Below are 25,343 nucleotides of genomic sequence, written 5' to 3'. Positions count from 1 at the left end.
ACCTAACCGGTAACAAGAGTATGGGCGTCATTGTGTCATATTGCATATCACAAGATGAGGCGTTGAATTCTGAACATTTTGGCGTTAGTTGCATGCAAATTGAATAAAAATTGACCGTGTTATCGTAAAAAGACGATTTTGACCTTTTCGTGACCTTGACCTTGACCTTTGACCCGAACGATCCCAAAATCTAATCGCATGCTTCCTGGCTAATAACCAACCATCCCACAAAATTTCATGCAATTCGGTTTAATACTTTTTGAGTTATACGAATCACAAGATTACAAATAAATAAATAAATAAATACACGCGGACCAAAACATAACCTTTCGCAGAATGCGAAGGTAATAATAATAAGAATCCCTCAACCTCTGAGCTGCTGACCCCGTCTAATGAGACATGGTATAAAGCATGTTCACTGTGGATAGACATGGCTTATACTACATCTCAACCACCCTCCCTCCTTTGTCCAGAGATTAATATCAATGGCAAACCATATGCAATTGACACAAACCACTTTCAACATCAAAACAAGTCGATGAAGCATCACGAGACACTTCCATTTCAAAATTATTTGTACAATGCAAACAAATCATTGTCAACGCACCTCAACCTCTCAAAATCCATGTCATCCACAAGGTAGTCCCGCTTTTCAACCTGTTTCTGGATCATTTCAATGAGTTTTGCTTCTTTCTCCTGAGTTTCCACACATTTTTGCTTGTCTGTGGAGTGGCATTGAAACAAAGGATCTTCACAAATGTTGAAGCAATTAAGGAAGAAACATCCCTCCACATACCACCCCCCTCCCCACAGACAGCCTTATTGCAGTCAATACAAGAGTCTCTGCTCTAGTGCCTGAATTGCATTCTCTGTTGCCATTTTAGGAAGCATTATACAAGAAACTTGGATGCCGAAGGTCATTTAGACCATCATCCCTGCACGTTATTAACATCATATTCATTAAAACTATCAGTTGATCTACTTAATAGCACTGGGGTTGGAGGTGGTGGGGATGGGATGGGGGTGATTCGTAAGGCAGACACAGGGACATATTTAGTGTTGTTTTTTTTTTACTGGAGGTAGTCATGACCCCAGATTTTAACCTCCATCTGAATCATGGGTCATGACCCCAGATTTTAACTTCCATCCGAATCATGGGTCAAGACCCCAGATCATGGGCGTCCGCAGAAAAAAAATGCAGGGAGGGGGGCAATGTTATCCTGAGATGGCCGTGTGAAGTGTGAAGACATCTTTTTGCTAAGATTACTGTAAATAACAGAAAAAATGTTAACAATTCTTCAGGTAGAAGACACGATTGATCGAATGTCATGATATTTGGTGTGGAAGAAAGTGTTTTTTTCGTTCATTCCTTCTGTGTTGTGGCTATTGATTTTATTTCAGTAACAAAACTCATGCTAATTTTCGACGTTGGATTTTATACAAAATAATCAAACTAAATGCTCTTGATTTGATTGTTATAGAGTTTGGGGAAGACCAGTGTATTAAATTTGTATTGTTATGTTAACCTCATTTTTCTTATTTTTCAGGAATGTGAAATGGATATCAGGAGGTTCTTTAAAAAACGTAAGTCTGATGACTCTGACAACAATCAAGACACCCCGGGTACATCGGAGACGCATGCTGAACCAGCAGAGCAGCGCAGAGGGGGACATCACGAGCAGTTACTCACAGCAACCAATCAGATGGCACCCAAAACACCACTTGCGAAAGTGGCCAATGACTTGCCTCATCATCTGGACATTGGATCATACATCAAAACCACAGAACATTTGACCAATAATCGAAGATATGACCTCCTGATGAACACATACGTCCCACCAACTGATTACAGCTATCACAACGATTCACAGGGTTCCCGCTGTTTCCGCCACACGTGGATAAACCAATATTCTCCATGGCTGGCCTACTCAAGTCACTTGAAAGGTGCTCTGTGCAAATAATGTGTGCTGTTCCCTCAACCAGTGCACCGAGGTCTAATGGGTGCGTTCATCGTGACTCCTTTTGTTAAATGCAAAGGCTTCATGAGTGAGCGAGGAAGCACATGCTTTCCTCCTGGCACAAAGGCGCACTGCAAGATGCCAACAATTTCCTCACCACCGTGCAAAGGCCAGAGTTGACCATCGTGAGCCAGATGGACCGAGCAGTCAACAAAGCGGTCACTCAAAACCGAGAGAAACTGTTCCCCATACTATCCAGCATTCTGTTCTGCTGCAGCCATGACATTGCATTGAGGGGGAAGGAGAGTACATCGGGGAACCTCTGTGACCTACTGCGATTCAGGATAGAAGCAGGGGACACGGTCCTGAAGGATCACATGGAGGGCGCAAGCAAAAATGCGAGATGCACATCAGTTTGTGTAGAGAACGAGCTGATAGTTCTCTCCGAAGAAGTAGTAAGAGACAATATTGTGAAAGCTGCAAATGAATTAAATGGATTCTCTATCATTACAGATGAAACTGCTGACATATCAGGCACTGAGCAACTGTCTATTGGAGTACGATTTGTTGCGCTGCAGGAACAACGGAATGACTCAGCCACCATACGTGAGGAATTCCTTGGATTCATTCCACTGGAGAGGGTGGACGCTGCAACAATTGCGGATACCATCATCGACCAAGCAAAAAAATTTGGTCTTAACCTTGACAAGCTCCACAGCCAAGGCTACGATGGATGCTCAACCATGGCAGGAAGAGACAATGGTGTACAGGCCCGTATCAGGAACACCTATCCCAAAGCTGTTTTCGTGCACTGCTCTTCACATCGACTGAATTTGGTGGTTCATGATCTGAATTCTGTCGCAGATGTGAGGAATACGACTGGAACTGTGAAATCTATCATTAAATTCTTCCGTGAGTCCCAAGCGCAGGAGACTGGTTCTAAATATACCTTTGTTGTGTGAAACCAGATGGAGCGCAAAGTACAAAAGCATCCGCATCTTTTCAGAGAACTTTTGTGATATCTATGCACAACTGGAGCAACTGGAGGCAAACCAGCATGAGTTACAGAGTACGTGTCAGACGGCGTATCAGCTGAGGTGTGCTGCAGGAACCACAGTGTTCCTCATCTGTCTGAAGATCATTGCGAAGTACTCAGCGATGTTGGAGCCAGTGACCCAACAGCTGCAGGCAGTCGACATGGACATGATGTGAGTCCGAGATCACATCGACCTGTTGATGAAGGCTTTCCGAGCTCACCGGGATGGTGCAGACCGTGTGTTCTCAGAAGATGTCATCCCTGAGGTGAAAACCTTGGCAGAAGAACTTGGCATAGACTTGACTATGCCTCGGCGATGCGCACGCCAGGTCCACCGGCCGAATGTAGGAGGCTCCATTGAGGAGTACTATCGCCACACCATCTATGTCCCGTACATGGATTCCTTGAGCCAGTCTCTGGAAAGTCGCTTTGGTGAAAGTAACACGCCATATTTTCACATTTTCGCACTACATCCGAGAGAAATGCAGCAAACAGAAAGAGATGAATTCAAGCACATCGTTGCATCTGTCAAGGAAATGTATGGCATTGACAACCTTGTAGAAGAAGCTGTAGCGTGGTATGACGTGCAGAAGCATAAGCCACTGGATGACAACTCTCTGGGTATGATCGAGCTGGTGAAGAAGACCACTCCGTTCCCTGCTGTGCGCAAGGCTATCCTCATCGCACTGACTCTGCCTGCAACATCATGTACAGTGGAAAGGTCCTTCAGCACACTGCGCAGGGTGAAGACCTGGTTAAGATCAAGATGAGTGATAAACGTCTGTCCGGCCTCTGCATGTTAAGTGTCCACTGCGACAAAGTGAACAGCCAGAAGACCGAGCTAATGAACAGGGTCATTGACAATTTCGGAAGAGATCCCCAATGGCTCCAATTCCTGTTCCAAGAGTAGTAACCTGCTCTAACTGAATGAACTGTTGAGAAATGTTTATGTTATTTTATTCATTTTGTATTTTCCATGCAATTTTTTCAAATTTATGATTTTCCAGGGGGGGGCAAATGCCCCCTCCCCCTTGCCCCTCCCTGCGGACGCCCATGCCCCAGATTTTAACTTCCATCCAAGTCATGGGTCATGATCCCAGATTTTAACTTCCATCCAAATCATGGGTCATGACCCCAGGTTTTAACTTCCATCCAAGTCATGGGTCATGACCCCAGATTTTAACTTCCATCCCAATCATGGGTCATGACCCCAGATTTTAATTTCCATCCAAGTCATGGGTCATGATCCCAGATTTTAACTTCCATCCAAATCATGGGTCATGACCCCAGATTTTAACTTCCATCCCAATCATGGGTCATGACCCCAGATTTTAACTTCCATCCAAGTCATGGGCCATGACCCCAGATTTTAGCTTCCATCGGAGTCATGGGTCATGACCCCAGATTTTAACTTCTATCCGAGTCATGGGTCATGATCCCAGATTTTAACTTCTATCCGAGTCATGGGTCATGACCCCAGATTTTAACTTCTATCCGAGTCATGGGTCATGATTCCAGATTTTAACTTCTATCCGAGTCATGGGTCATGACCCCAGATTTTAACTTCTATCCGAGTCATGGGTCATGACCCCAGATTTTAACTTCTATCCGAGTCATGGGTCATGCCCCCTGATCTCACTGATTGATTCCCCCGAAGGTGGAAAATTCTCATGACGTATTTTTTTGAAAGGTTTATGTCTGGAGATGATTCATTTTTGTGATAGTAATTGCAAAGTGGCATCTTGCTGGTAATAAATGTCCATTTTCTCAGTGACGTCAGATTGAGCTTTGTGGGTGATCCTTAGCACAGGTGGTCGGGAGCAGTTGTAAAATGTATCGATTACTCCAGCATGCTTTGTTGTCTTACAATGAAACTTGTCATGATAAATATTTATTAACAGGTTTTTTTTTAAATGATGACGTTTTTTATTTATTTATTTTTTTGCGAAAACCACCTACAAGAAGGCATGATACATCGCCAAATACAATATCCATTTAATCCCCTGGATTTACTCAATAATTCAACATTGTTTTTACTTTAGTGTCTCTTTTATGTCACCAATTATGAAAAATATATAAATTTGATGCTAAAAACTGTTACTCGACACAGTATAGGTATTTGAAGGGCAAAATATTGAAAAAATTGTGTATAATGTAACTACTGCCCGAATAACCCAATTGCTCTGTCTTTTTTTTCATAATAGTGTACTATTTATAAATTTATGGTTTACATCTCGAAGATGCTTTAACTGACAAAAATTCCATTTCACAAATCAATCAACCACATTTTAGTTCAATTGATAATGTGATTTATTACCGTACAAACTGGTACAGGTCGTTTCACTTGGATTAACTTACAATGTTGTCAGAGTGTTTAACTTGCAAAAAGTGTATGGTCTAAGAGTAAATATTTGTAACTTCCAAGTTCCAATAAATGTATGTCATCAGAGAGTCCGTTCACCTTAGTGGTTGTCGCATTTGTCATCATCGGATTCCTCCAGTTCAGCTTTGAATATCTGATTCCTCTTCTACTATCTTTTGGTTTGAATACGTCTGGAGTTTACACATGTCCGTGCAATCCAGTTCATTTGCAAGAACGTGTGCACTTGCACAACATTGGGACATGTGTATATATATATATATATATATATATATATATATATATATATATATATATATATATATATATATATATATATATATATATATATATATATATGCATGTGGGTGTCAGCTTCCTCTTGGGAGGACTTCGGTTGTTTTACTTCCTCCCAATTATAATTATAATCAGAGGAAATGTTGTAGCAAGACTCCTCACAGGACTCACAGGACCCTAAAACCCCAATCCTGTGAAGTTATTATGGTCATGGTACCTTTTGATAGTCTAAGAGTTATAGAATGAGCTTAAGTAAGCAAAGTAACAACATTAAAGAAGTTTTTTGAAAATATGCAAAATAAATAACCTTCTCTTAGCTGTGTGGAGTTGAGATGCTTCCTTTGGGATGAATGGTATGTTGCGCTCCTCACGAGTTGTGAAATTGCAAGTTACAACATGTTATGGCAGAGATAAGAGAAAAACTATTTAATGTGCCTGAACTGAAATTAAGCAACCCATTATGCACTCAGTGTTTGAAAAATTTGTCGACTGAAAATTGCAGAGCTCAATCAAAAGTTCTGAAATACGGTATTCATATACAGGAAATGGATATTTAGCCAAAGTACAAATATGATTTTGTCCCAAAATTTAAAAAGAAAAAAAAAATTGGTTGCACTTTTATATGAAGAGTTTTTGTCTCTCAGCTTTCAGGATGTGTGTTTTATTAACCTCCACCATCGAAGATGGATGGGGGTTACTGTTTTCACCCCTGTCTGTTTGTTTGTGAACAGTATTACGGAAAAACTCCTGGACGGATTTCGACGAAACTTGGTGGGGGGATTACGTATGGTCCAAGGATCATGCCATTAGATTTTGGACTTGGTCCAAAGTCCAATATGGCCGCTATGGCGGCCATTTTGAAAAAAATATTTGAATTTTTGTTTTTGCATTTCTACATGTTTTAAGTGATTTCCAATCCAAAAAAAAAAAAATTTGTTTGAGAAAAAACAACAACAAAATTTTGCAACTTTTTTTTCAAAAAAAATTTCGATTTTATTTTTTTGGCATTTCGACATGCGCGTCGATCTAGTTTAGTTTATTCAATCGCGGTTCAGTAGAGTCTGATCCGTTTTGACCTACAATGAATAGGATATCAGGTTCACTTAAGTGACCCAGCAGTATTGGCGGTGGAGGTTTTGCACTCTACCGAGTGCTCCCCCTCGAGTTACCTCCGCCACCGAAGGTGAAGGAGGTTATGTTTTCACCCTTCTGTCTGTTTACCTGTTTGTTTGTGTACAGGATATCTCATAAAGTTGTGGATGTATCTGGATGAAATTTTGTGGACAGGTTCGGGGTGTGACAAGGACGAACTGATTAGATTTTTGTGAAGATCCAGATCCGGATCAGACTACTAGAATTTTTTAAGTGATTCTTCACCATTGAGAGATAGGGCCAAAAACGATATATAGCACGATATCTCAAAAAAGTTGTGGATGGATTCGGATGAAACTTGGTGGACACGTTGGGTGTGTGACAAGGAAGAATTGATTCTATTTTGATGAAGATCCGAATCCGGATCTGATAAATTTTAAAAGTGATTCTTCACCATTGAGAGATCGGGCTAAACCGATAGATATATCGCACAATATCTCAAAACGTTGTAGACGGATTGGGATGAAATTTGGTGGACAGGTTGGGTGTGTGGCAAGGACGAATCAATTCGATTTTGGTGAAGATCTGAATCTGGATCTGGATACGAGAATTATTTAATCATTAAAGTGATTCTTAGCCATTGAGAGATGGGGACAAAAACGATATAGTACTGTGTAGCATGATGTATCAAAAATGTATGGGGCCCAATATGTTCTCGTGGATCAGAAATTGCGTGGTGGAGGTATGCGCTCTACCGAGTGCCCTTCTAGTTAGTATAGATTTCCACTGAAAATCACCTTGGATATGCGTATATACCCAATCAACTTGCCATGATTTACGTTTTATGCTAGACTGTGCAAAAACACAAAATGACGAACAAAAAAATAACGAAGCTGTTCATTTGCAGTTGGTATCTCATGTGTAATAGTTCTTATATTGACCCTTCCAATGAATTAGGACCATTTAGGTTTTGCTTCCTCAGGTGGTACCGGTGTCTGCTTTGCTCCATACACGAAGGGAAGGATGGGGATAAAGTGGGTTTATGTTGAGGAATGAACAAAAAACGCTGACAGCACATTCACCTTTTGAGACCTTCCCACAAAAACAATCACTCCACAGGTATGTAATCGCCGATCCATACCCGATACCCATTATTTCTCCAAATCTCCCTCTGTTTTGTCCTTCAACCCTGCTGCTGGTGTTTCCCCCTCTATCTGATGTTGATTTTGTTCTGTTGCGTCCTGATCCAGTCAGTGTACGAGCTCTTCCACGAACCATGACTTCATGCAAAAACAGAAGAAAGGAAAAAAAGATACAGAAAAGCCCTGCCAATATCCAGATGCTTCCAAAGAGCTATTTAATTCCAGTTTAAATCTATCTACCGTCTCTACTACCACTACCTTTCCAGGGAGATCATTTCATGCATGAACTACTCTGAGTGAATGACCCTGTTTTACTACCATCTTAACTTTCTCTTCTTTACTCTCAGGTTGTGACCCCCCTGGTCATGTCCATTCTGTTGAAAAGCTCTTCTGCATTTATTTTCTCTCCCCTTCATCATCTTAAACATCTCCATCAAATCCCATCGTAATGATTTCCTTTCTCATGTATAAAGTCCTGTATCCTTCACCCGTTCATCAAACCTTAGTTTAGCTGGACCCAAAATCAATCTAGCAACTCGAGGGGTGAATATTCTTATGGCCTGGCTTTGGCTTTTACAATTTTTATCAGAATGTTTTGAAATTCGCTTGCTTGGAATCCTTTACATTTGTCCTCTATCTCCAGTACACAACAATGAATATAGCCTCCCCACCCGCATGACCTCACAGATGTTACTTGGCAATGCTTGGCAGCCATTGTGAAAATCATTGAGGAATTTATTTGTTCGTGCCAATGGTGTAATCGTTTGTGCAACACAAAATTGTTCTGATATAATTAGATTTTACAAATCAAATTTTGAGCAATCAAAGCAAATGTCAAACAATCAAGAGAAATGTCAAAACGATCGCTTCACAAGCAGGGATTAAGATTTTTTGGGCACAAAAAATAATTCGGCCCAAAACACTCAGAAAAGAGGGCTCCGTGTTATTTCATCGAAAAAAGCCCAAAAAGAAGATCCTGTGTTATTTTGCCCAAAATAAAGAGGACTCCTTGTTATTTTCGCACTTGACTGCAAAAAATCCGGAGGAATTCCCATGTTTTAGTTCCTTTTCCTCCCTTGGAGAAAAAAAAATATGCCACGTTCAGGTGTTCCATTGCCAAGCAGCTTGCTATCGCTTGTCAAGCCAGCCGTTCCTTATGAACCGCTTCGGTAGATTGCTTGCTTGAGTGATTAAAGCCACTTGGCGAGCGCTCTACAAGCTGATTGATAACTGAACACACCACAGCACTTGCAGAGGTGTGTGCAGTTACCAAGGTTTTATTTTTTTTTTGTGCACATTGACAAGGCTCATGGAAAAGCTAAAAGTTTCTTGTCGAGTGCTCACCAAGTGTCTTAAGCACTCAAGTAAGCAATCTAACAAAACCATTGATAGGAACTGGCTGGCTTAGCAACCTGATTAGTAATTGAACACACCTCAGCACATGTGCAACACTGTTGCCTGGTTCTACCTCTTGTGTAATGACGAAAGTTAATTTTGGGTGATTTTTTTTCACACTATTTGCCGTTGTTGAGCTAATTTTGCTTTTCAGCACCGCTGAGGTTATTTTGTTTCATCCTTGGAATAGGTGCTCTGATTAAAAAAAATAATAATAACACAAAACACAATGCGAGTTCGTCCATTTACTTATGATGGGTGTTAGGGGGTTTGTGATCGTACAATAAATTGTAGTGTGGATTTATTAGACAATATCGATATGTATTAACATGAGGAATTATACAAATTTTATTGTGATTATTTTTGTATTTGTAAACATTAAACGTACAGTAGTTATTATTCCACTTGCATTCTCGACTAATACTAACCTCACCCTCGAATTTTGTAACAGTCCTGTCTTGTTCAACATCAGGGAAAACATTTTTTTAATCGATTCATTACATCACAGTGCTTTCTTTCCTTGAGGTGAAGCATTCCCTTTGTGCTGAGTTTATAACCACTCACAAGGTGCTATGTTTTGTCGGCAAAGTGAGACCCCACCCTCAGGGGGGCCCCATCTTGAAAGATTGTGAAGCACGATCAGTCCTGTGGGCCCCTTTGCAAATACGTGGGTTGCATGGCCCTCACGCTGCCTCCGCCAGCACCCACGTTGAGCTCGGGGCCCACGTTGAGCTCGGGGCCCACGTTGAGCTCGGGGCCCACGTTGAGCTCGGGGCCCACGTTGAGCTCGGGGCCCACGTTGAGCTCGGGGCCCACGTTGAGCTCGGGGCCCACGTTGAGCTCGGGGCCCACGTTGAGCTCGGGGCCCACGTTGAGCTCGGGGCCCACGTTGAGCTCGGGGCCCACCTGGAGCTCGGGGCCCACCTGGAGCTCGGGGCCCACCTGGAGCTCGGGGCCCACCTGGAGCTCGGGGCCCACGTTGAGCTCGGGGCCCACGTTGAGCTTGAGGTCATGGGCATGGGCCCTGCATGCCTGTGCTTTAATCTGTCATTGCTCTCAAGTCAAGCAAACAAGTTTATTTGGACATTATAAATCTTCATAACAGACATGTTAACGTCACATTAATTTTCTTTTTTTTGGAATGCTCATCCTCGGGTCTTTACCAAAATTATTTTACAGAATTTGTCATAGTTTTCTTGTTCGCAAGAACATTTTGAACGAGGTTAGATGATTATCTTACGAGAATTGTTCAGATAAACCGATCATTCGCCGATTTTGATGACAAAGGGCGAATTAGACTGCGGGCCTACACGGTGTTAATCAATGGATCCAAATATCAAAACAATCCAGCCTTTTCCATTATGATGTGGACTAGATGTTTGGATGACTTTTAACATATTGTTTACTACAATGGTCCCTGTCGAGTTGACATGTGTTTTCAGCCGAAAATTGCAAGTCAATTTTCTCGATCTAAAACATTTATTCCGGCCTTGCACCGCTGAGCTACGTTTCGCACTCGTAAGGCTGAGATATATCATTTGGACTTCCCAAGGGGACATCTCTTTATTAGGCATGATGGTGGGATATGTAATGCTCCCCCTCCCCCTCCTTTGTTCTACTCCTCATAGACCTAGACCATCCCTTTTACTTCCATTTCATCATCCTTCCATCTCCTCCTTTTCTCAATTTACCCACATGATCACCACTCCACGTGCATAGGTAGCAAATAGATGCCGCCAAATGAGAGTTTGGAGAGTAAAAAAAAAAAGTGAGAGAAATGCAATAAACGAGGAAGGAAAGAAGGAAAAATAAATCACATGTTCAACAGGGCATTTAAGAAAAGAATATGGATGAAAGTCCCATCACCTGGTAATGCACTCAGTTGGTGGAGATCTTGCTTGAGCTTTTTAATCTCTTGGCAGAGGTAAATATCCTCCTTCCTGCGGAAATCACATTATTATCACTATTTTGAACACTGCATCGCAGGTTGAAGTAACAACCCAAAGTATTCACGATGGGAGGAAACGGTAGGTGGTACAACAAACAGACGAGGAGTACAGAACCGCATTCGCTAATGACCTGATGGTGACAGATCATATAAAATTGACAAATCAGTATTCCATGCAAACTTACATTAATCAAAGGCAATGATGAATAAAATGGGAGTAATTGGTGGAAATATTAAGGCTTGTTCACATTGTGGGATGGAATTGCAATGCTGAACGCACTTTTGTCGAGTTGGTAGATCAGCAGCGAAGGAGGAAGCCCTGTGGTGCAGGTGAAATTGCGGTGGACACAAGGTAATATTACTTTGGTGAAATCGTCTTTTTCATTGTGATCACGTCCTGTGCTGATGTTTCACGAAGATCTGTACAAGAACCAGCGATGCCTGTTTAACCTCGACGACTCACCCTTGACCTCAATCCTGTTCCCTCTTCGATAAGATCCTTTATTTTCAGAAAACATGATGGAGGCTCGTGGAAGAGCTCAAGCAGAATAGAAGGAGACAAAATGGAAACAGGAAAACAACAACAGCAGAGTATGTGTGAGTGTGAGATCAATGAGAGGGGGAGAAGGACACATGCAGGTGAACAAGCTGCACACAAGCTCCATGAAACAAGAAGTGGAAGGGGAAAGCGGGGATGAAACAGAAAAGGAACAAACCAACCGACTTCTAACAAACAAAAAGAAATGAGGAAAGATTTGCCTCGATCTTTTCAGCCATTTCCCTTTTTCCAGGTTATTGGGAAAAAAAATTCCCAATAACCTGCAACAAAGGGAGTGCTTGGGAATGGGGTCATTTGGGGTCGAATAAATCATGAGTATGAAAGGGGGATGACCTGAGGTAGTGGGGAACAGCTGTCTTGAAACCCCGGAGGGAAGAATGGAACTGAACAGACTGAGGAAGTTGGGTCTACAGGTGACAGGAAAGAGGAACAAATTTGTGAAGGTGAGCAATGAGCCTGGATTTTGGGAGTTTAACAAGAATAGTTACTGGCAGACTGTGCGCATCCTGCAGAAACCTGGAAGGGACAGAGCAAAGAGAGTGCAAGATCAACAAGAAAAAGAGTAATCAGAGATTGCAAACCCTCACCAGGACTTCTCTTCTTTTGAGTGGCGTATTTTTTTTATAGGTTTTAGGATAAATCCAATATGGCTGTCAAACCATGACCGATGACATCATATGTGTGACCCTTTTGTTCCGCATGGATAGGCGGTCATATGTGTAAAGTTTTGCCTTGATCTTTTCAGCCATTTCAGAGAAGATGACTTTTTGAAGGTTTTGAAAAAAAAGCAAAAACAATATGGCTGCCAAATCACATGACCAATGATGTAATCAAAATTTTTTTGTGGACCATTTTATCCCTAGATGACCCTCAAAATTTTTTTTATACTGATCGGATGTCGCATTCTACATATGCAATTATATCATAACGAAGGCACTTATGGCATAAAAATACCACACATTCCCCATGAGGAGTACTTGCTATTTGCCACTTGTACACCCATGGCTTGGGAAACACTTGTGTGAAGTTTCCCCTCGATTTGACAAGCCGTTCTGGAGAAAATTTTTATAGGTTTTAGGGTAAATGCAATATGGCTGCCAAACCATGTGACCAATGATATCATATGTGTCAACCTTTTGTTCCTCATGGACAGGCGGTCGGTCACATGTAAAAAGTTTTGCCTCAATCTGTTCAGCCACTTCAGAAAGGAAGATTTTTAAAGGTTTAAAAAAAAAAACAATATGGCTGCTGAATCATGTGATCGATGATGTCATGATTTTTTTTTTTTCTGTGGACCATTTTATCCCCAGATGACCCTCAAAAATTTTCATACTGATTGGATGTGGGCTTGTAGAAAGGTATTATGTACACATTTAGGACACGGGGGACCAAAAAATGAAGGTCATATGAAAGAGGTCAAGGTCATATGAAATTAACAAATTGATCAGTGTTCATTCAGGTCATAAATATATATGCACATAAACTTAACCATAGAAATACATGCTGTGATGAACCAAACTAACATCTTAGGATTAAAAGTGCAGATTTCTTAAAAACGTTACGTACTTCCTAACGACGTTTGATGTTCTGTATACTGAACACAAATTTGCCTTTGGTATTGATTTTTATATCATAGGGCCATCTTGGTAAACTTATTCTATGGTTATAAAATCAAGCTTATAGCTACCAGTAATTTTGTAGCAGCTTGGTAAATGCAATTTGTTACGTACTTCCTAACATTTTTGACCCAATCATGGAAGTGAACCTAAAAACTGGTATGAGTAAAAATGATCCATGTTGAAACTTGCCATTTTAAATCGTCACTTTATGCAGAAGTAAATTGCTATTTAAGATGTTCTATCAGATGCATTTCAAATTTCTGGAATAAGATTTTGTAAGCTTCACTGTGACTGGGGGAAATTTTGCAAAATCTAAGATTTTACACATTTGAAGGTGCCAAGATATGCAGAAGGTCATAAGAAATGTACTGTTTCGAGGAATTGTTCTATTCTTATGTATAATGATATATATCAAACAAAAAATGCATTTTCAACCATTTTGGACAACATATACAATCATACATGTAACCCATTTCTAAAAAATGAGCTATAAAAATGGAAAAAAATAGCCTGTGTTTGGATAAAAAAAAACATGCATTGTAAGCAACTTTATCCATAGGACCCATAGCAAAGTATACATTTTCTGAAAGCACAGACACTTGGGCATTATATCACATTAAGATTGTTTATCTTATTAAAACTGGGTTCAATTTCTAAGCTTTCTCCTCATTTAGGACCACAGTGTACACAATACCATGCTACAAGACTGTGGTGTTCTACATATACAATTATGACGTCATAACGAGGGCACCTATGACGTCATAAAAAACACTCATTCCGCATGAGAAGTACTTGCCAGAGAGACAGTGGTCCAATTTTTTTCCATTTTTCAAATATGTCTGCCACACCACGTGATGTATGACGTCATATTTATCATTAAAACATTCCACATGAATAGTCACATCAAAGGTGAAAATTTCGTCTCAATGTGAACAAGCGGTTGCGGAGAAAAACATGAATGTTCTGTGCAGACAAACAAACAAACAGACAAAAAACGACCCCAAATGCAATACCCTCTCCAAATCCTTCAGCGAGGGTAAAAAGGAGGTGGGAGAATACAGGGAAGCTATCAACCTGCCTGTGATGTGAAAGTAACAGGTTTCGACACTCAGCTTCATCGCAGAAGATCCCAATGCTTTTGAAGGCCTTACTTTCCATGGCATTAACAAGGGCAAGGTGTGAGGCAGGAGTGCCATCCTAAATGGGAAAGCTGTACTCCATCAAGGTGTGAATGAAGGCATTATAGGTCGTCAGAAGTTCAGATTGGCCAAGGAATCTTGTGCTCGTCAAATGAAGTCATGTGTTCTGACACCTCAGACAAACTCGACGTCAACCTTGCCTTATGATTATTCTGCTGGGTTGTCTTCAAAACTTCATAGAGTACGACATGAACCAGAGGGATTTCACACATGACATGCAAGTTTAAAGGACAAATTATTTATTGACTCCTTGGTGGAGTCACAAGAATGCTCACATGTAGCGAAGCTCCGATTCATGACGAACGAGGACCTCTCGAAGCTGCTCGATGGTGGCCAGCTCACCCTCGATGTCCTCCAAAGTTTGAGATGAATCTGCCATGCACACAATTGGGCCACATACTCCTGGTGGGGAGGAAGAAGGGGGGGGGAGCAGACGATTACAACTCCATGAGCTTGGGATCTGATTAATCCAAAAACAATTTTCTTCAGATAATGTTTGTGTTATGTGGGAGGATTCCATAGTTAGAACGTAATAAGTGTTGTGTGGTCTGTGTGATTCGTGTAGCGTAGATTTACTCTTGTAAACAGGGGGATGGTAAGAGTAAGTCGTCTTCTTAAACGTGATGCTGAGCAGGTAGCATATGTAATTTATGGACAATATAGTTTGTGATAAGGTTGTACGTGTAAAAAACAGAACTCCTGTCAGCGGGTGGGGCCAGGCAAAGACTTGGGCACAAAAGGAACCAGGAAAGCACTACGTAATGGAAAAGGAAACCATCCTGAACTCTTTGGCCGGCCATGATGGCAAGGTCGGCTGGAGACCTGGCGAGGAACAGAAGGCTTTTTTTCTTTATTTAGAGCTGCCCAGTGGGGAAGGACGGCCCAGAATATGTGGGAGGCCACGGTCCCAGAGTCCACACGGGCGTACGGCAGTTGGAGTTGGACCTTAGTGGGAATAACATCACTATGTCTCTCGCTCTCTACTTGGTTGTTGGAACATGGAAGATGGCTCACCAACCCTCACCTTCAGCGCATCACTCATGGAACCATTCTGTGACCCGAACTATACTTCACCTGCATGCCAGTGACCTGCAGCCACCACCAGCTTCGTGCCTGTTAAAGTCTTCACCTGCTTTCCCTTTGTCAGTAAGCATATGGTGTGTGGCACCATAGTAGGTTAGGATTGTTTATTCCTTTATCTTGTATATACGTTTGCATATCCCCCTCTCCCTATTCATGCCCGTCAACCACTTGGCTTGTTTTATCCTATTTATAGGGTCTTCTCTACTCTTATCCCTATGTTATTTTAAAATACACCAATGTAATCATAAGAAACGTTTGACTGCCTTTCGCCTCTCGAGTGCGTGTTCTCCTGCCAGTTTGCTTGAGTGAACTGCCAGACTCGCCTGAACTTCCAGACTGTTAACTGAGAATGGCCAAAGAGATTTTGACCTTCACAAGCACATGATCAGATGAGACAATTGGGGCAGAGGCCGAGCAAGATACATTAGCGGGAAAGTTGGTCAACACCAAATCCAGAAGGGAAGATTTTCCATTGGGAGAAATCTGGGTGGGAAAGTTCACAGATTGAGTCAGGCCCATGGAGTCACAGAAGTCCTTTGCAGAAGTGCCATGGCTGGTGAGAGAGGTATCAACACCCAACCAAGTAACATGGTAACACTTGAAGTCACCACATATGAGGAAGAGAGAGTTGGGATGAGTGACTAAAAGTTTGTCCATGTCGTCTGAGAGAGATGTAGTCATCACTGTTGAGAGCATGGTACAACACACAGAGAAGTATGGGATGAGAACAGAGGGGAAGTCACAACCAGAGGTTGTGTAAGTTTGGGAGGTGTAAGTAATACATGGAGATGGAGAAATTAAGTTTTTGATGTAAAGTGCAACTACACCACCAGGAAGGGGTTCAGTTTGATCAAACTGGAGGAGACAATAGCCAGGTGGAGACACTAAGGAGTCAGTGATGTCCTGTGGGAGGACGGATTCAGATAAGCAGATGATGTCCGGTTTATTGGCAGCGACCTCGATTGAGAGGTGGTATGATATGTCTTCCTCTTCTTCATGATGGAGTTCCCCGTATTCAAAGGGATAATGAGTGAGTTTGAAATCTTCTTGTAACCCTCTCCTGAACGGTGCTTCTCCACCACTTCATGTCTGACTTCTTTGGAAAGCTCCTTGGTCTTCATGTGTTGCCTTGTTGGTTGCCCATGTGAGTTGCACCTTCAAACTCCTTAGACAAGTGTGGGAGCTTAATTTTTAAGTTAAACCACTGATTACATACAGGTGAAACCTATTATACTTATTTTTTAACCTTTCAAACAAATAATTTGCTCCTAAAGTGATTTCGAGTTAATTAGGCAAAGGGTTGAATCGTTATGTAACTGAGAATCATCTGATTTTCTCTGTTAATCTGACGTATTTACATGTCATCTGCATTTTTTGTCTTTATCACTTTGGAGTAGTTTGTGAAGACTCGTATATTAAGTTTGATTTGAAAGCATCATGAAATATGCTCAGGTGTCATCAAAATGTGTAAACTTTGGAGGGGGATGAATACTTTTGTAGGCCACTGTATGCGGCATTCTCACAAGCAGCGGTTTTACTGCAGAGGTAACGCAGGTCCTTCCTATTATTTCCAAATATTTTCTCTTAAGATTGTTAGTTGGAGAGGCGACCGTGACGGGTTTATATGAAGTCGGTGATATCATGATAGGGGAGTGGAAAGTGTTAGAAATTCCACTGTTTCAATGTGGGAATGCCCATTTTACTTTTATGAGTGAGAGGAGGTTGAGGATGATGGAAGGGGGAGGGGGGGAGGGGTACAGATGGGAGAGATTCAGAAGGGGGATTTTGAGGCTTTGATGGGGATTGGGGGAGGGGGTTGAGGAGTTGTGTTTGGGGGTGGGGTGGGGAAGGGTTTGCAGGCTTTAAGTGGGGAGGGTATTGATGCCTTGAGTTGGGAAGGGTGAGGAATTTGGGTTGGGGGGGGGTTGCAAACATGGTACAGGGTTGGGAGGGGGAGGTTGAGGCTTACTACAACACCATATCAATCACTCCAAAGCGAGAAGACTGTTAGTTCCAGATAAACACCATAGATTACCATTTATTTACTGGATCCCAAAAATGCACAAAAATCCACGTAAGAAGAGGTTCATTATCGCAAGTAAAGAATGGAGTTTGAAACCAATGCCAGGTAGTATTACAGGGGCGATGAAACTAACTTATAAATGCTTAAAAGTTACCATGAAAAGGTGAAGTTTTATTCCGGAATTAAAAAATTCTGGATCATTGATAATTCGAAACCTGTAATCGACAGTATCCACGACATTAATAACAAGGATAAGGCTAAATGTTTATCAACTTATAATTTTTTCACATAATACACAAACATTCCACGTGACAAGCTCGTCACAGAGTGGAAGATAAAACATTGACAGGAGGTAATGAAGTATTACATTAAAGTCTATCAAAAAACAGAGCAAACTTGTCCATAAAGGAACAACAATATTCATGTAGTTTTTCAAAAAATGAACTTAAATAAAGTATTCGATTTCTCCAAAACAACAGTTTGTTTACATTTGGCAACAACATACTCCAGCAGACAGTGGGGATACCCATGGGTTCAGACCCGAGCTGTTCGGGTTAGTTTCTTTGTAAATTTGTTCCTGCACATGCATGAGTCTGATTGGGTTCAGAACATGTGCAGGAAGAAACTAACAACTGCACGAAGGTGTGGAAACATCTTTAGATTCATCGATGATTTACTATCAATGAATGATGGGTTTACAAGGAATTAAGGCAGATGAGGAGGCCATTCGGCCCATCATGCCTGCACCACACCAACCCAAATTTAATCAATCCGTCGATAGCCCTTCCTTTCGTGTGCAGCCCTTTCAGCTGCTACACTGGTACTCATTTCACCGACCTCAGGAGGATGACAGGCTGAGTGAACCCCCTGGTGTTAATTCAGTGGAAAATGGGGCTTGAACTCAGGACCCTAGGATCCCAAGTCACCACCCTAACCACTAAGCCAACACCAGGCTTTGTATTTGATCAGCTTCATGATGATATATTGTTGTGGGGCCGGGACGTAGGCCGTGAGCATGACCACCAGATGGAGCAGTAGAGTCGGCTCGACCGATCGTCCGGAATTCAGATCGTCGCCCCGGATAAGTCCGGAGTTGACGGGTCCTTTGTTTTGGACCGTGAAGCGTCAATATTTCCACCACGTGGTACAGGGTTATTTGCCAAATCTTCAAAATACCTAGAGACCACGTGGTGAGTCTTCGCACCCTCGACGGAACTCGTACGGAGAAGAGCCGCTTAGCGCGCTTGTTTCGTGTGTGATTCCGAGCGGTTTCATCGCCGAGAACCGTCGGTCCCGATTGTCCCGTTACAATGGCCACGGCAGTGGCCTGCTCATTCCCCGGCAGCGACACGCTCAGTCAATGAAAGAATTGACACGAACGAGCTGAAAACATTTAACAAATGGGGGTTTATTTATACAACAATAATGGGGGGGATTAGGGAAGCACGTAAGAAGCAGATTTAAACCGAATAAAGCAAGGCAATGCAAATATATACAGCACAAGCACTTAACAGTTTTACAACTTAAAGACGGGGCCCACACACAGGCAGAAGTGGACCCCAATGGTCTTTATTTGGATCTCCAGCCCGGAGGACAGTCGGGCTGCAGATCAGTGGTAGCTGACTACCTAGCCGCGAGCGCGCGGCTGGGCATCCCCTTCTTCCCGGAGCTCCGGTCACCATAGGACGGACCAGCGCAGCTGAACCCAACTAAGGTGAATCGAGGTCGTCGCCCAAGCTCGCGATCATTCAGAGGAGGAGGAGGAGGAGGAGGCGGTGGATGAGGACGAGGACCAGGGCTAACCGCGATGAGGGCGGTGAAGAAATCTCTCCTCTTTTTGGTTCAGCCGTCTGCGCTTTTTTATTTTGTTTCCCCCCCTCCCCGCAAAAGGGAGGGTGTCTCCGCCCTCCCCGCTTCTCCACACCGGACGGCCTTCTGCGCAGACTCCCTCGTCGCCCTGTCACTGGCCAGTTTTGGCACGCAAAAATCCTTGCCGTCCGTCTCACTGGCCAAAACGGGCGGCAAACCCCTCTTTTGACCAGGTGGCGTGGTGACATCACTTGGACCACCCTTCACAGAGTTGGGGAAGTCCGATTGGCCAAGCGACGGTCACCCCACTCGTTGCATGCCGATTGGTCGAGGGCCACCGCGTGGCTCATCCCCGAACTCCGCCTTCTTCCAAAGGACCACCCCTCACACAGGAAGTTGAGCAATACGTTTCTGCAGGGGCTCCGCCCACCCCCGACGTCGGCCAGAGCTAGGTGAAGGGAGGGAAGTGAAGGTGAGGGTGAAGTGGTATCGTCGGCATTGATGTTGGCGGTGTAAAAATAAACGAAAAGAAAACCTGACGATTAAAGTAACTCCACAGCGCACAAACATTTATTTTCCCATTAGACCAGGGACAGGCGCTATCTATAAAACCCATACTTACCGAGATATCTGAGCTAAAGGACCTGTATGTTGTGTGCTCATGGCTTCCAGATTCACAACACTACCCCCTCCCTTTTTTACAGACTCGTCCCGGGTCATCAAATTATCGTGTGACCAGCATGTGTAAGTTTTCCCCCAGTACGTTTTACTTTCGGATCCCTGAGTGCGACATTTTTTTTTCTTTTTTCATACATGTCCCAAAAATAAATAATCTAATGCGCTGCATAACTAACTAACAAACTCACAGACTCATTCGGACAACTTAACTATAATGCCGGCGCTACGACAAACATGCAGGTGGGGTTCAACTTATTTACAATTTTTTACTTAACTTATCTATTTACACTAACCAGGGCCCAGGACCTGGCATCTGTGGAGAAGAAGGCATAGCAATGTCAACAGTTATGTGAGGGTGAGTGCTCCGCAGCTGAAGGTCAGACGTCTTCAGGGCCTGTTCAAAAGGTCCCTTTTTTTTTCACTGAACCTTTTTTTTTCAGTTTTCAGCTGCAGGAGGCAACTCACCTTACCCAGCATGCCATATGCCATCCCACAGGCCATTTGAAGGGGGTAGCCAGGCTGCCCAAATGCAGTCTCTGGCTCCCTTGTGCAAGAACAGGAAGGTAGCCAGCTGCCCAATGCAGTTCCTGGCTCCTTGAAGTGAACTGGATGGAAGCAAAACACAAGAATGAATGGATGGGCCGGATGGAAGATGCAAAACACTGTGCACGGGCTGCTCAATGCAGTCCCCGTGGCGTAGCTGCCTGCAGGACAGTCTTTGCAAAACACGCTTGGCGATGATCCTGGCGCACATGGTGATGGTTGCTGACACAGGGGGCAAACGCAAAATAGGGTAGCAGGCATGGGGTTACGGCAGAGGCAGGCAAACGAGGCATGGTAATGCAAGGCCATACGGAACAGGCGATCCAGCACAACAGGCCGGCAGTTGAAGTTGGCCGGCCTCTGGTATCGTTCCGTGTTGGTCTGGAGGGAGTGCGGTGGTGCCGGCCGCTCCGAAAGCGGGCTCAGACCTAAGCAACTGTCTCCCCCCACTCGATCGCCTTTGCCTGTCTCTGTCCATACCCACTCCCTTAATTTGCAACAATAAAACCAAATTTAGTGCATTTTTAGCTCGCCTGTTCGAAGAACAGAGAGCTATAGCGATACCCCCGGTGTGAGCACCAGTGTGAGCGTCAGCAACAGCGTGAACGTGAAAATGTTAAAGTTTTTGGTGCAAGTTATTTTTTCCTTTCTCATGTTTTTATCGACCACACTATTTTTTATACATATATATATATATATATATATATATATATATATATATATATATATATATATACATACATACATATACATACATACATATACATACATACATACATACATACATACATACATCGGGGCGTATTATGTGATACCAGTCGTCCGTCCGTCCCTGTCCGCACTCTAACTCCCAAAGTTTTCAACTTTCACGTTTCATATTTGGTACATAGGTACAGACTGTGGAGACGGTGTGTCCTGACATACATTCATCATCTAAAGTGGTTGCCATGGCAACCAGGATACTGTTTTCCATCCGTTCCTGTACGCACTCTAACTCCCAAAGTCTTAAACTTTGACGTTTCATATTTGGTACAGACTGTGGAGACGGTGTGTCGTGATGTACGTTCGTTATCTAAAGTGGTTGCCATGGCAACCAGGATGCTGTTTTCCATCCATTCCTATCCGCACTCTAACTCCCAAAGTTTTCAACATTCACGTTTCATATTTGGTACATAGGTACAGATTGTGGAGACGGTGTGTTACGACATACGTTCGACATCTAAAGTGGTTCCCATGGCACCCAGGATGCTGTTTTCCATCCGTTCCTGTCCGCACTCAAACTCCCAAAGTTTTCAACATTCACGTTTCATATTTGGTACATAGGTACAGATTGTGGAGACAGTGTGTCGTGACATACGTTCGACATCTAAAGTAGTTCCCATGGCACCCAGGATGCTGTTTTCCATCCGTTCCTGTCCGCACTCAAACTCCCAAAGTTTTCAACCTTCACGTTTCATATTTGGTACATAGGTACAGACTGTGGAGACGGTGTGTCACGACATACGTTCGTCATCTAAAGTGGTTGCCATGGCAACCAGGATGCTGTTTTTCCATCCGTTCCTGTCCGCACTCTGACTCCCAACGTTTTCAATTTTCACGTTTCATATTTGGTACATAGGTACAGACTGTGGAGAGGTGTGTCGTGACATACGTTCGTCATCTAAAGTGGTTGCCTGGCAACCAGGATGCTGTTTTCCATCCATTCCTGTCCACAATAACTCCCAAAGTTTTCTACTTTCACGTTTCATATCTGGTACATAGGTACAGACTGTGGAGATGGTGTGTCGTGACATACGTTCGTCATCTAAAGTGGTTGCCATGGCAACCAGGATGCTGTTTTCCATGTAGTCGCACAATTCTCTATATACCTTCTTGTTCGGGCGTATATTGTGCTCACTTGCGCTCTTGTTACTGATTACAATATACAAATACATATATTGCTTTAAAATTATTTGGATCAGACTTCACTGCAATGCTTTACAAAAAAATATTAATTATCAGACGAGTCATTTAAAAACGATAAATGTATAAACAGGTGAGCATTGGGTGGCTTTGACACCAACTCTGGTTTTTTTGAATTCATTTTTTTTTCCTTTTATAATTCCGTCGGCCAGAGTGAGGTGAAGGGAGCGAAGTGAAGGTGATGCGGTGTCGTAAAAATAAACAAAGAGAAAACCTGACTATTAAAGTAACTCCACAGCGCACGAACATTTATTTACCCATTAGACCAGGGACGGGCGCTATCCATAAAACACAAACTTACCGAGATATCTGAGCTAAAGGACCTGTATGTTGTGTGCTCATGGCTTCCAGATTCGCAACAATATATCCAAAAGAATTCGAAATAAAAAAGGGAAAACCAATCACACTCTTCAGTTTATTTATTATTAGAATTACAAATCGATATCAATAATAATAAATTTCACACCAAATATTTCATAAACAAGATGCTTTTCCATTCTGCATTGTATGAATGCCTTTCTTAGACAGCTATATTCCAAAGAAGTTATTCTAAGGTGCAGTTAAAGGTGAAATAATTAGGACTGTGAGAGCAACCACACACAACATTGAACTCGTCAATAGATTAAAACAACTAGAAGGGCACTCAGTGGAGCGCATACCTCCGCCATGAGAACATATCGGATCCAATACATTTTTGAAATATCATGATATACAGTACCATATTGTTTTCAATGGTACCCAATCTCTCAATGGTGAGGAATCATTAAAGAAAATTAAATAATTCTCGGATCCAGATCCGGATTCGGATCTTCACCAAAATCGAATTAATTCGTCCTTGTGACACACCCAACCTTTCCACCAAATTTCATCCCAATCCGTCTACAACTTGTTGAGATATGGTGCTATATATCATTTTTAGCCCCATCTTTAAATGGTGAAGAATCATTTGAAAAAATGATAGGATCCGGATCCGGATCCGGATCTTCACCAAAATCGAATCAGTTCGTCCTTGTCACACACTGAACCTGTCCACAAAATTTCATCGAATCCGTCTACAACTTTTTGAGATATCCTGCACACAAACAGAAAGGAGTGAAAACGTAACCTCCTTCACCTCCGGTGGTAGAGGTAACTAGTCAGACGTATGTTAACACAGGGAGCTACAGTTAGCAGATTAAAAGAACTAGTCAAAAGTATGTTAACACAGGGAGCTACAGTTAGCAGATTAAAACAACTAATCAAACGTATGTTAACACAGGGAGCTACAGTTAGCAGATTAAAACAACTAGTCAAACGTATGTTAACACAGGGAGCTACAGTTAGCAGATTAAAACAACTAGTCAAACGTATGTTAACACAGGGAGCTACAGTTAGCAGATTAAAACAACTAGTCAAACGTATGTTAACACAGGGAGCTACAGTTAGCAGATTAAAACAACTAGTCAAACGTATGTTAACACAGGGAGCTACAGTTAGCAGATTAAAACAACTAGTCAAACGTATGTTAACACAGGGAGCTACAGTTAGCAGATTAAAACAACTAGTCAAACGTATGTTAACACAGGGAGCTACAGTTAGCAGATTAAAACAACTAGTCAAACGTATGTTAACACAGGGAGCTACAGTTAGCAGATTAAAACAACTAATCAAACGTATGTTAACACAGGGAGCTACAGTTAGCAGATTAAAACAACTAGTCAAACGTATGTTAACACAGGGAGCTACAGTTAGCAGATTAAAACAACTAGTCAAACGTATGTTAACACAGGGAGCTACAGTTAGCAGATTAAAACAACTAGTCAAACGTATGTTAACACAGGGAGCTACAGTTAGCAGATTAAAACAACTAGTCAAACGTATGTTAACACAGGGAGCTACAGTTAGCAGATTAAAACAACTAGTCAAACGTATGTTAACACAGGGAGCTACAGTTAGCAGATTAAAACAACTAGTCAAACGTATGTTAACACAGGGAGCTACAGTTAGCAGATTAAAACAATTAGTCAAACGTATGTTAACACAGGGAGCTACAGTTAGCAGATTAAAACTAGTCAAACGTATGTTAACACAGGGAGCTACAGTTAGCAGATTAAAACAATTAGTCAAACGTATGTTAACACAGGGAGCTACAATTAGCAGATTAAAACTAGTCAAACGTATGTTAACACAGGGAGCTACAGTTAGCAGATTAAAAGAACTAGTCAAAAGTATGTTAACACAGGGAGCTACAGTTAGCAGATTAAAACAACTAGTCAAACGTATGTTAACACAGGGAGCTACAGTTAGCAGATTAAAACAACTAATCAAACGTATGTTAACACAGGGAGCTACAATTAGCAGATTAAACCAACTAGTCAAACGTATGTTAACACAGGGAGCTACAGTTAGCAGATTAAAACAACTAATCAAACGTATGTTAACACAGGGAGCTACAGTTAGCAGATTAAAACAACTAGTCAAACGTATGTTAACACAGGGAGCTACAGTTAGCAGATTAAAACAACTAGTCAAACGTATGTTAACACAGGGAGCTACAGTTAGCAGATTAAAACAACTAGTCAAACGTATGTTAACACAGGGAGCTACAGTTAGCAGATTAAAACAACTAATCAAACGTATGTTAACACAGGGAGCTACAGTT

At 42.2% G+C, this 25,343-nt stretch overlaps 1 protein-coding gene across 2 annotated transcripts in view; it reads right to left on the bottom strand.

Moving 5' to 3' along the window:
- The window catches only part of BMERB1 (bMERB domain containing 1), a 61,041-nt gene that overhangs the window by 19,058 nt on the left and 16,640 nt on the right, over positions 1–25,343 (bottom strand). For both annotated transcript variants that reach the window (XM_085857211.1, XM_085857212.1), the window contains exons 2-4: positions 14,880–15,006; positions 11,146–11,219; positions 608–722 (exon numbers count right to left, since the gene is read on the bottom strand). In XM_085857211.1, the coding sequence (XP_085713337.1) occupies positions 608–722; positions 11,146–11,219; positions 14,880–15,006 (316 nt within the window). The remainder of the gene's footprint in view (positions 1–607; positions 723–11,145; positions 11,220–14,879; positions 15,007–25,343) is intronic.

This window comes from Eptatretus burgeri, chromosome 15 (assembly GCF_056783735.1).
Source record: "Eptatretus burgeri isolate ZD-2024b chromosome 15, Ebu_testis_v1, whole genome shotgun sequence".
NCBI classification, from domain to species: Eukaryota; Metazoa; Chordata; class Myxini; order Myxiniformes; family Myxinidae; genus Eptatretus; species Eptatretus burgeri.
Note: the sequence above shows the minus strand (reverse complement) of the source record. Positions and strands in the feature narration are given on the sequence as shown.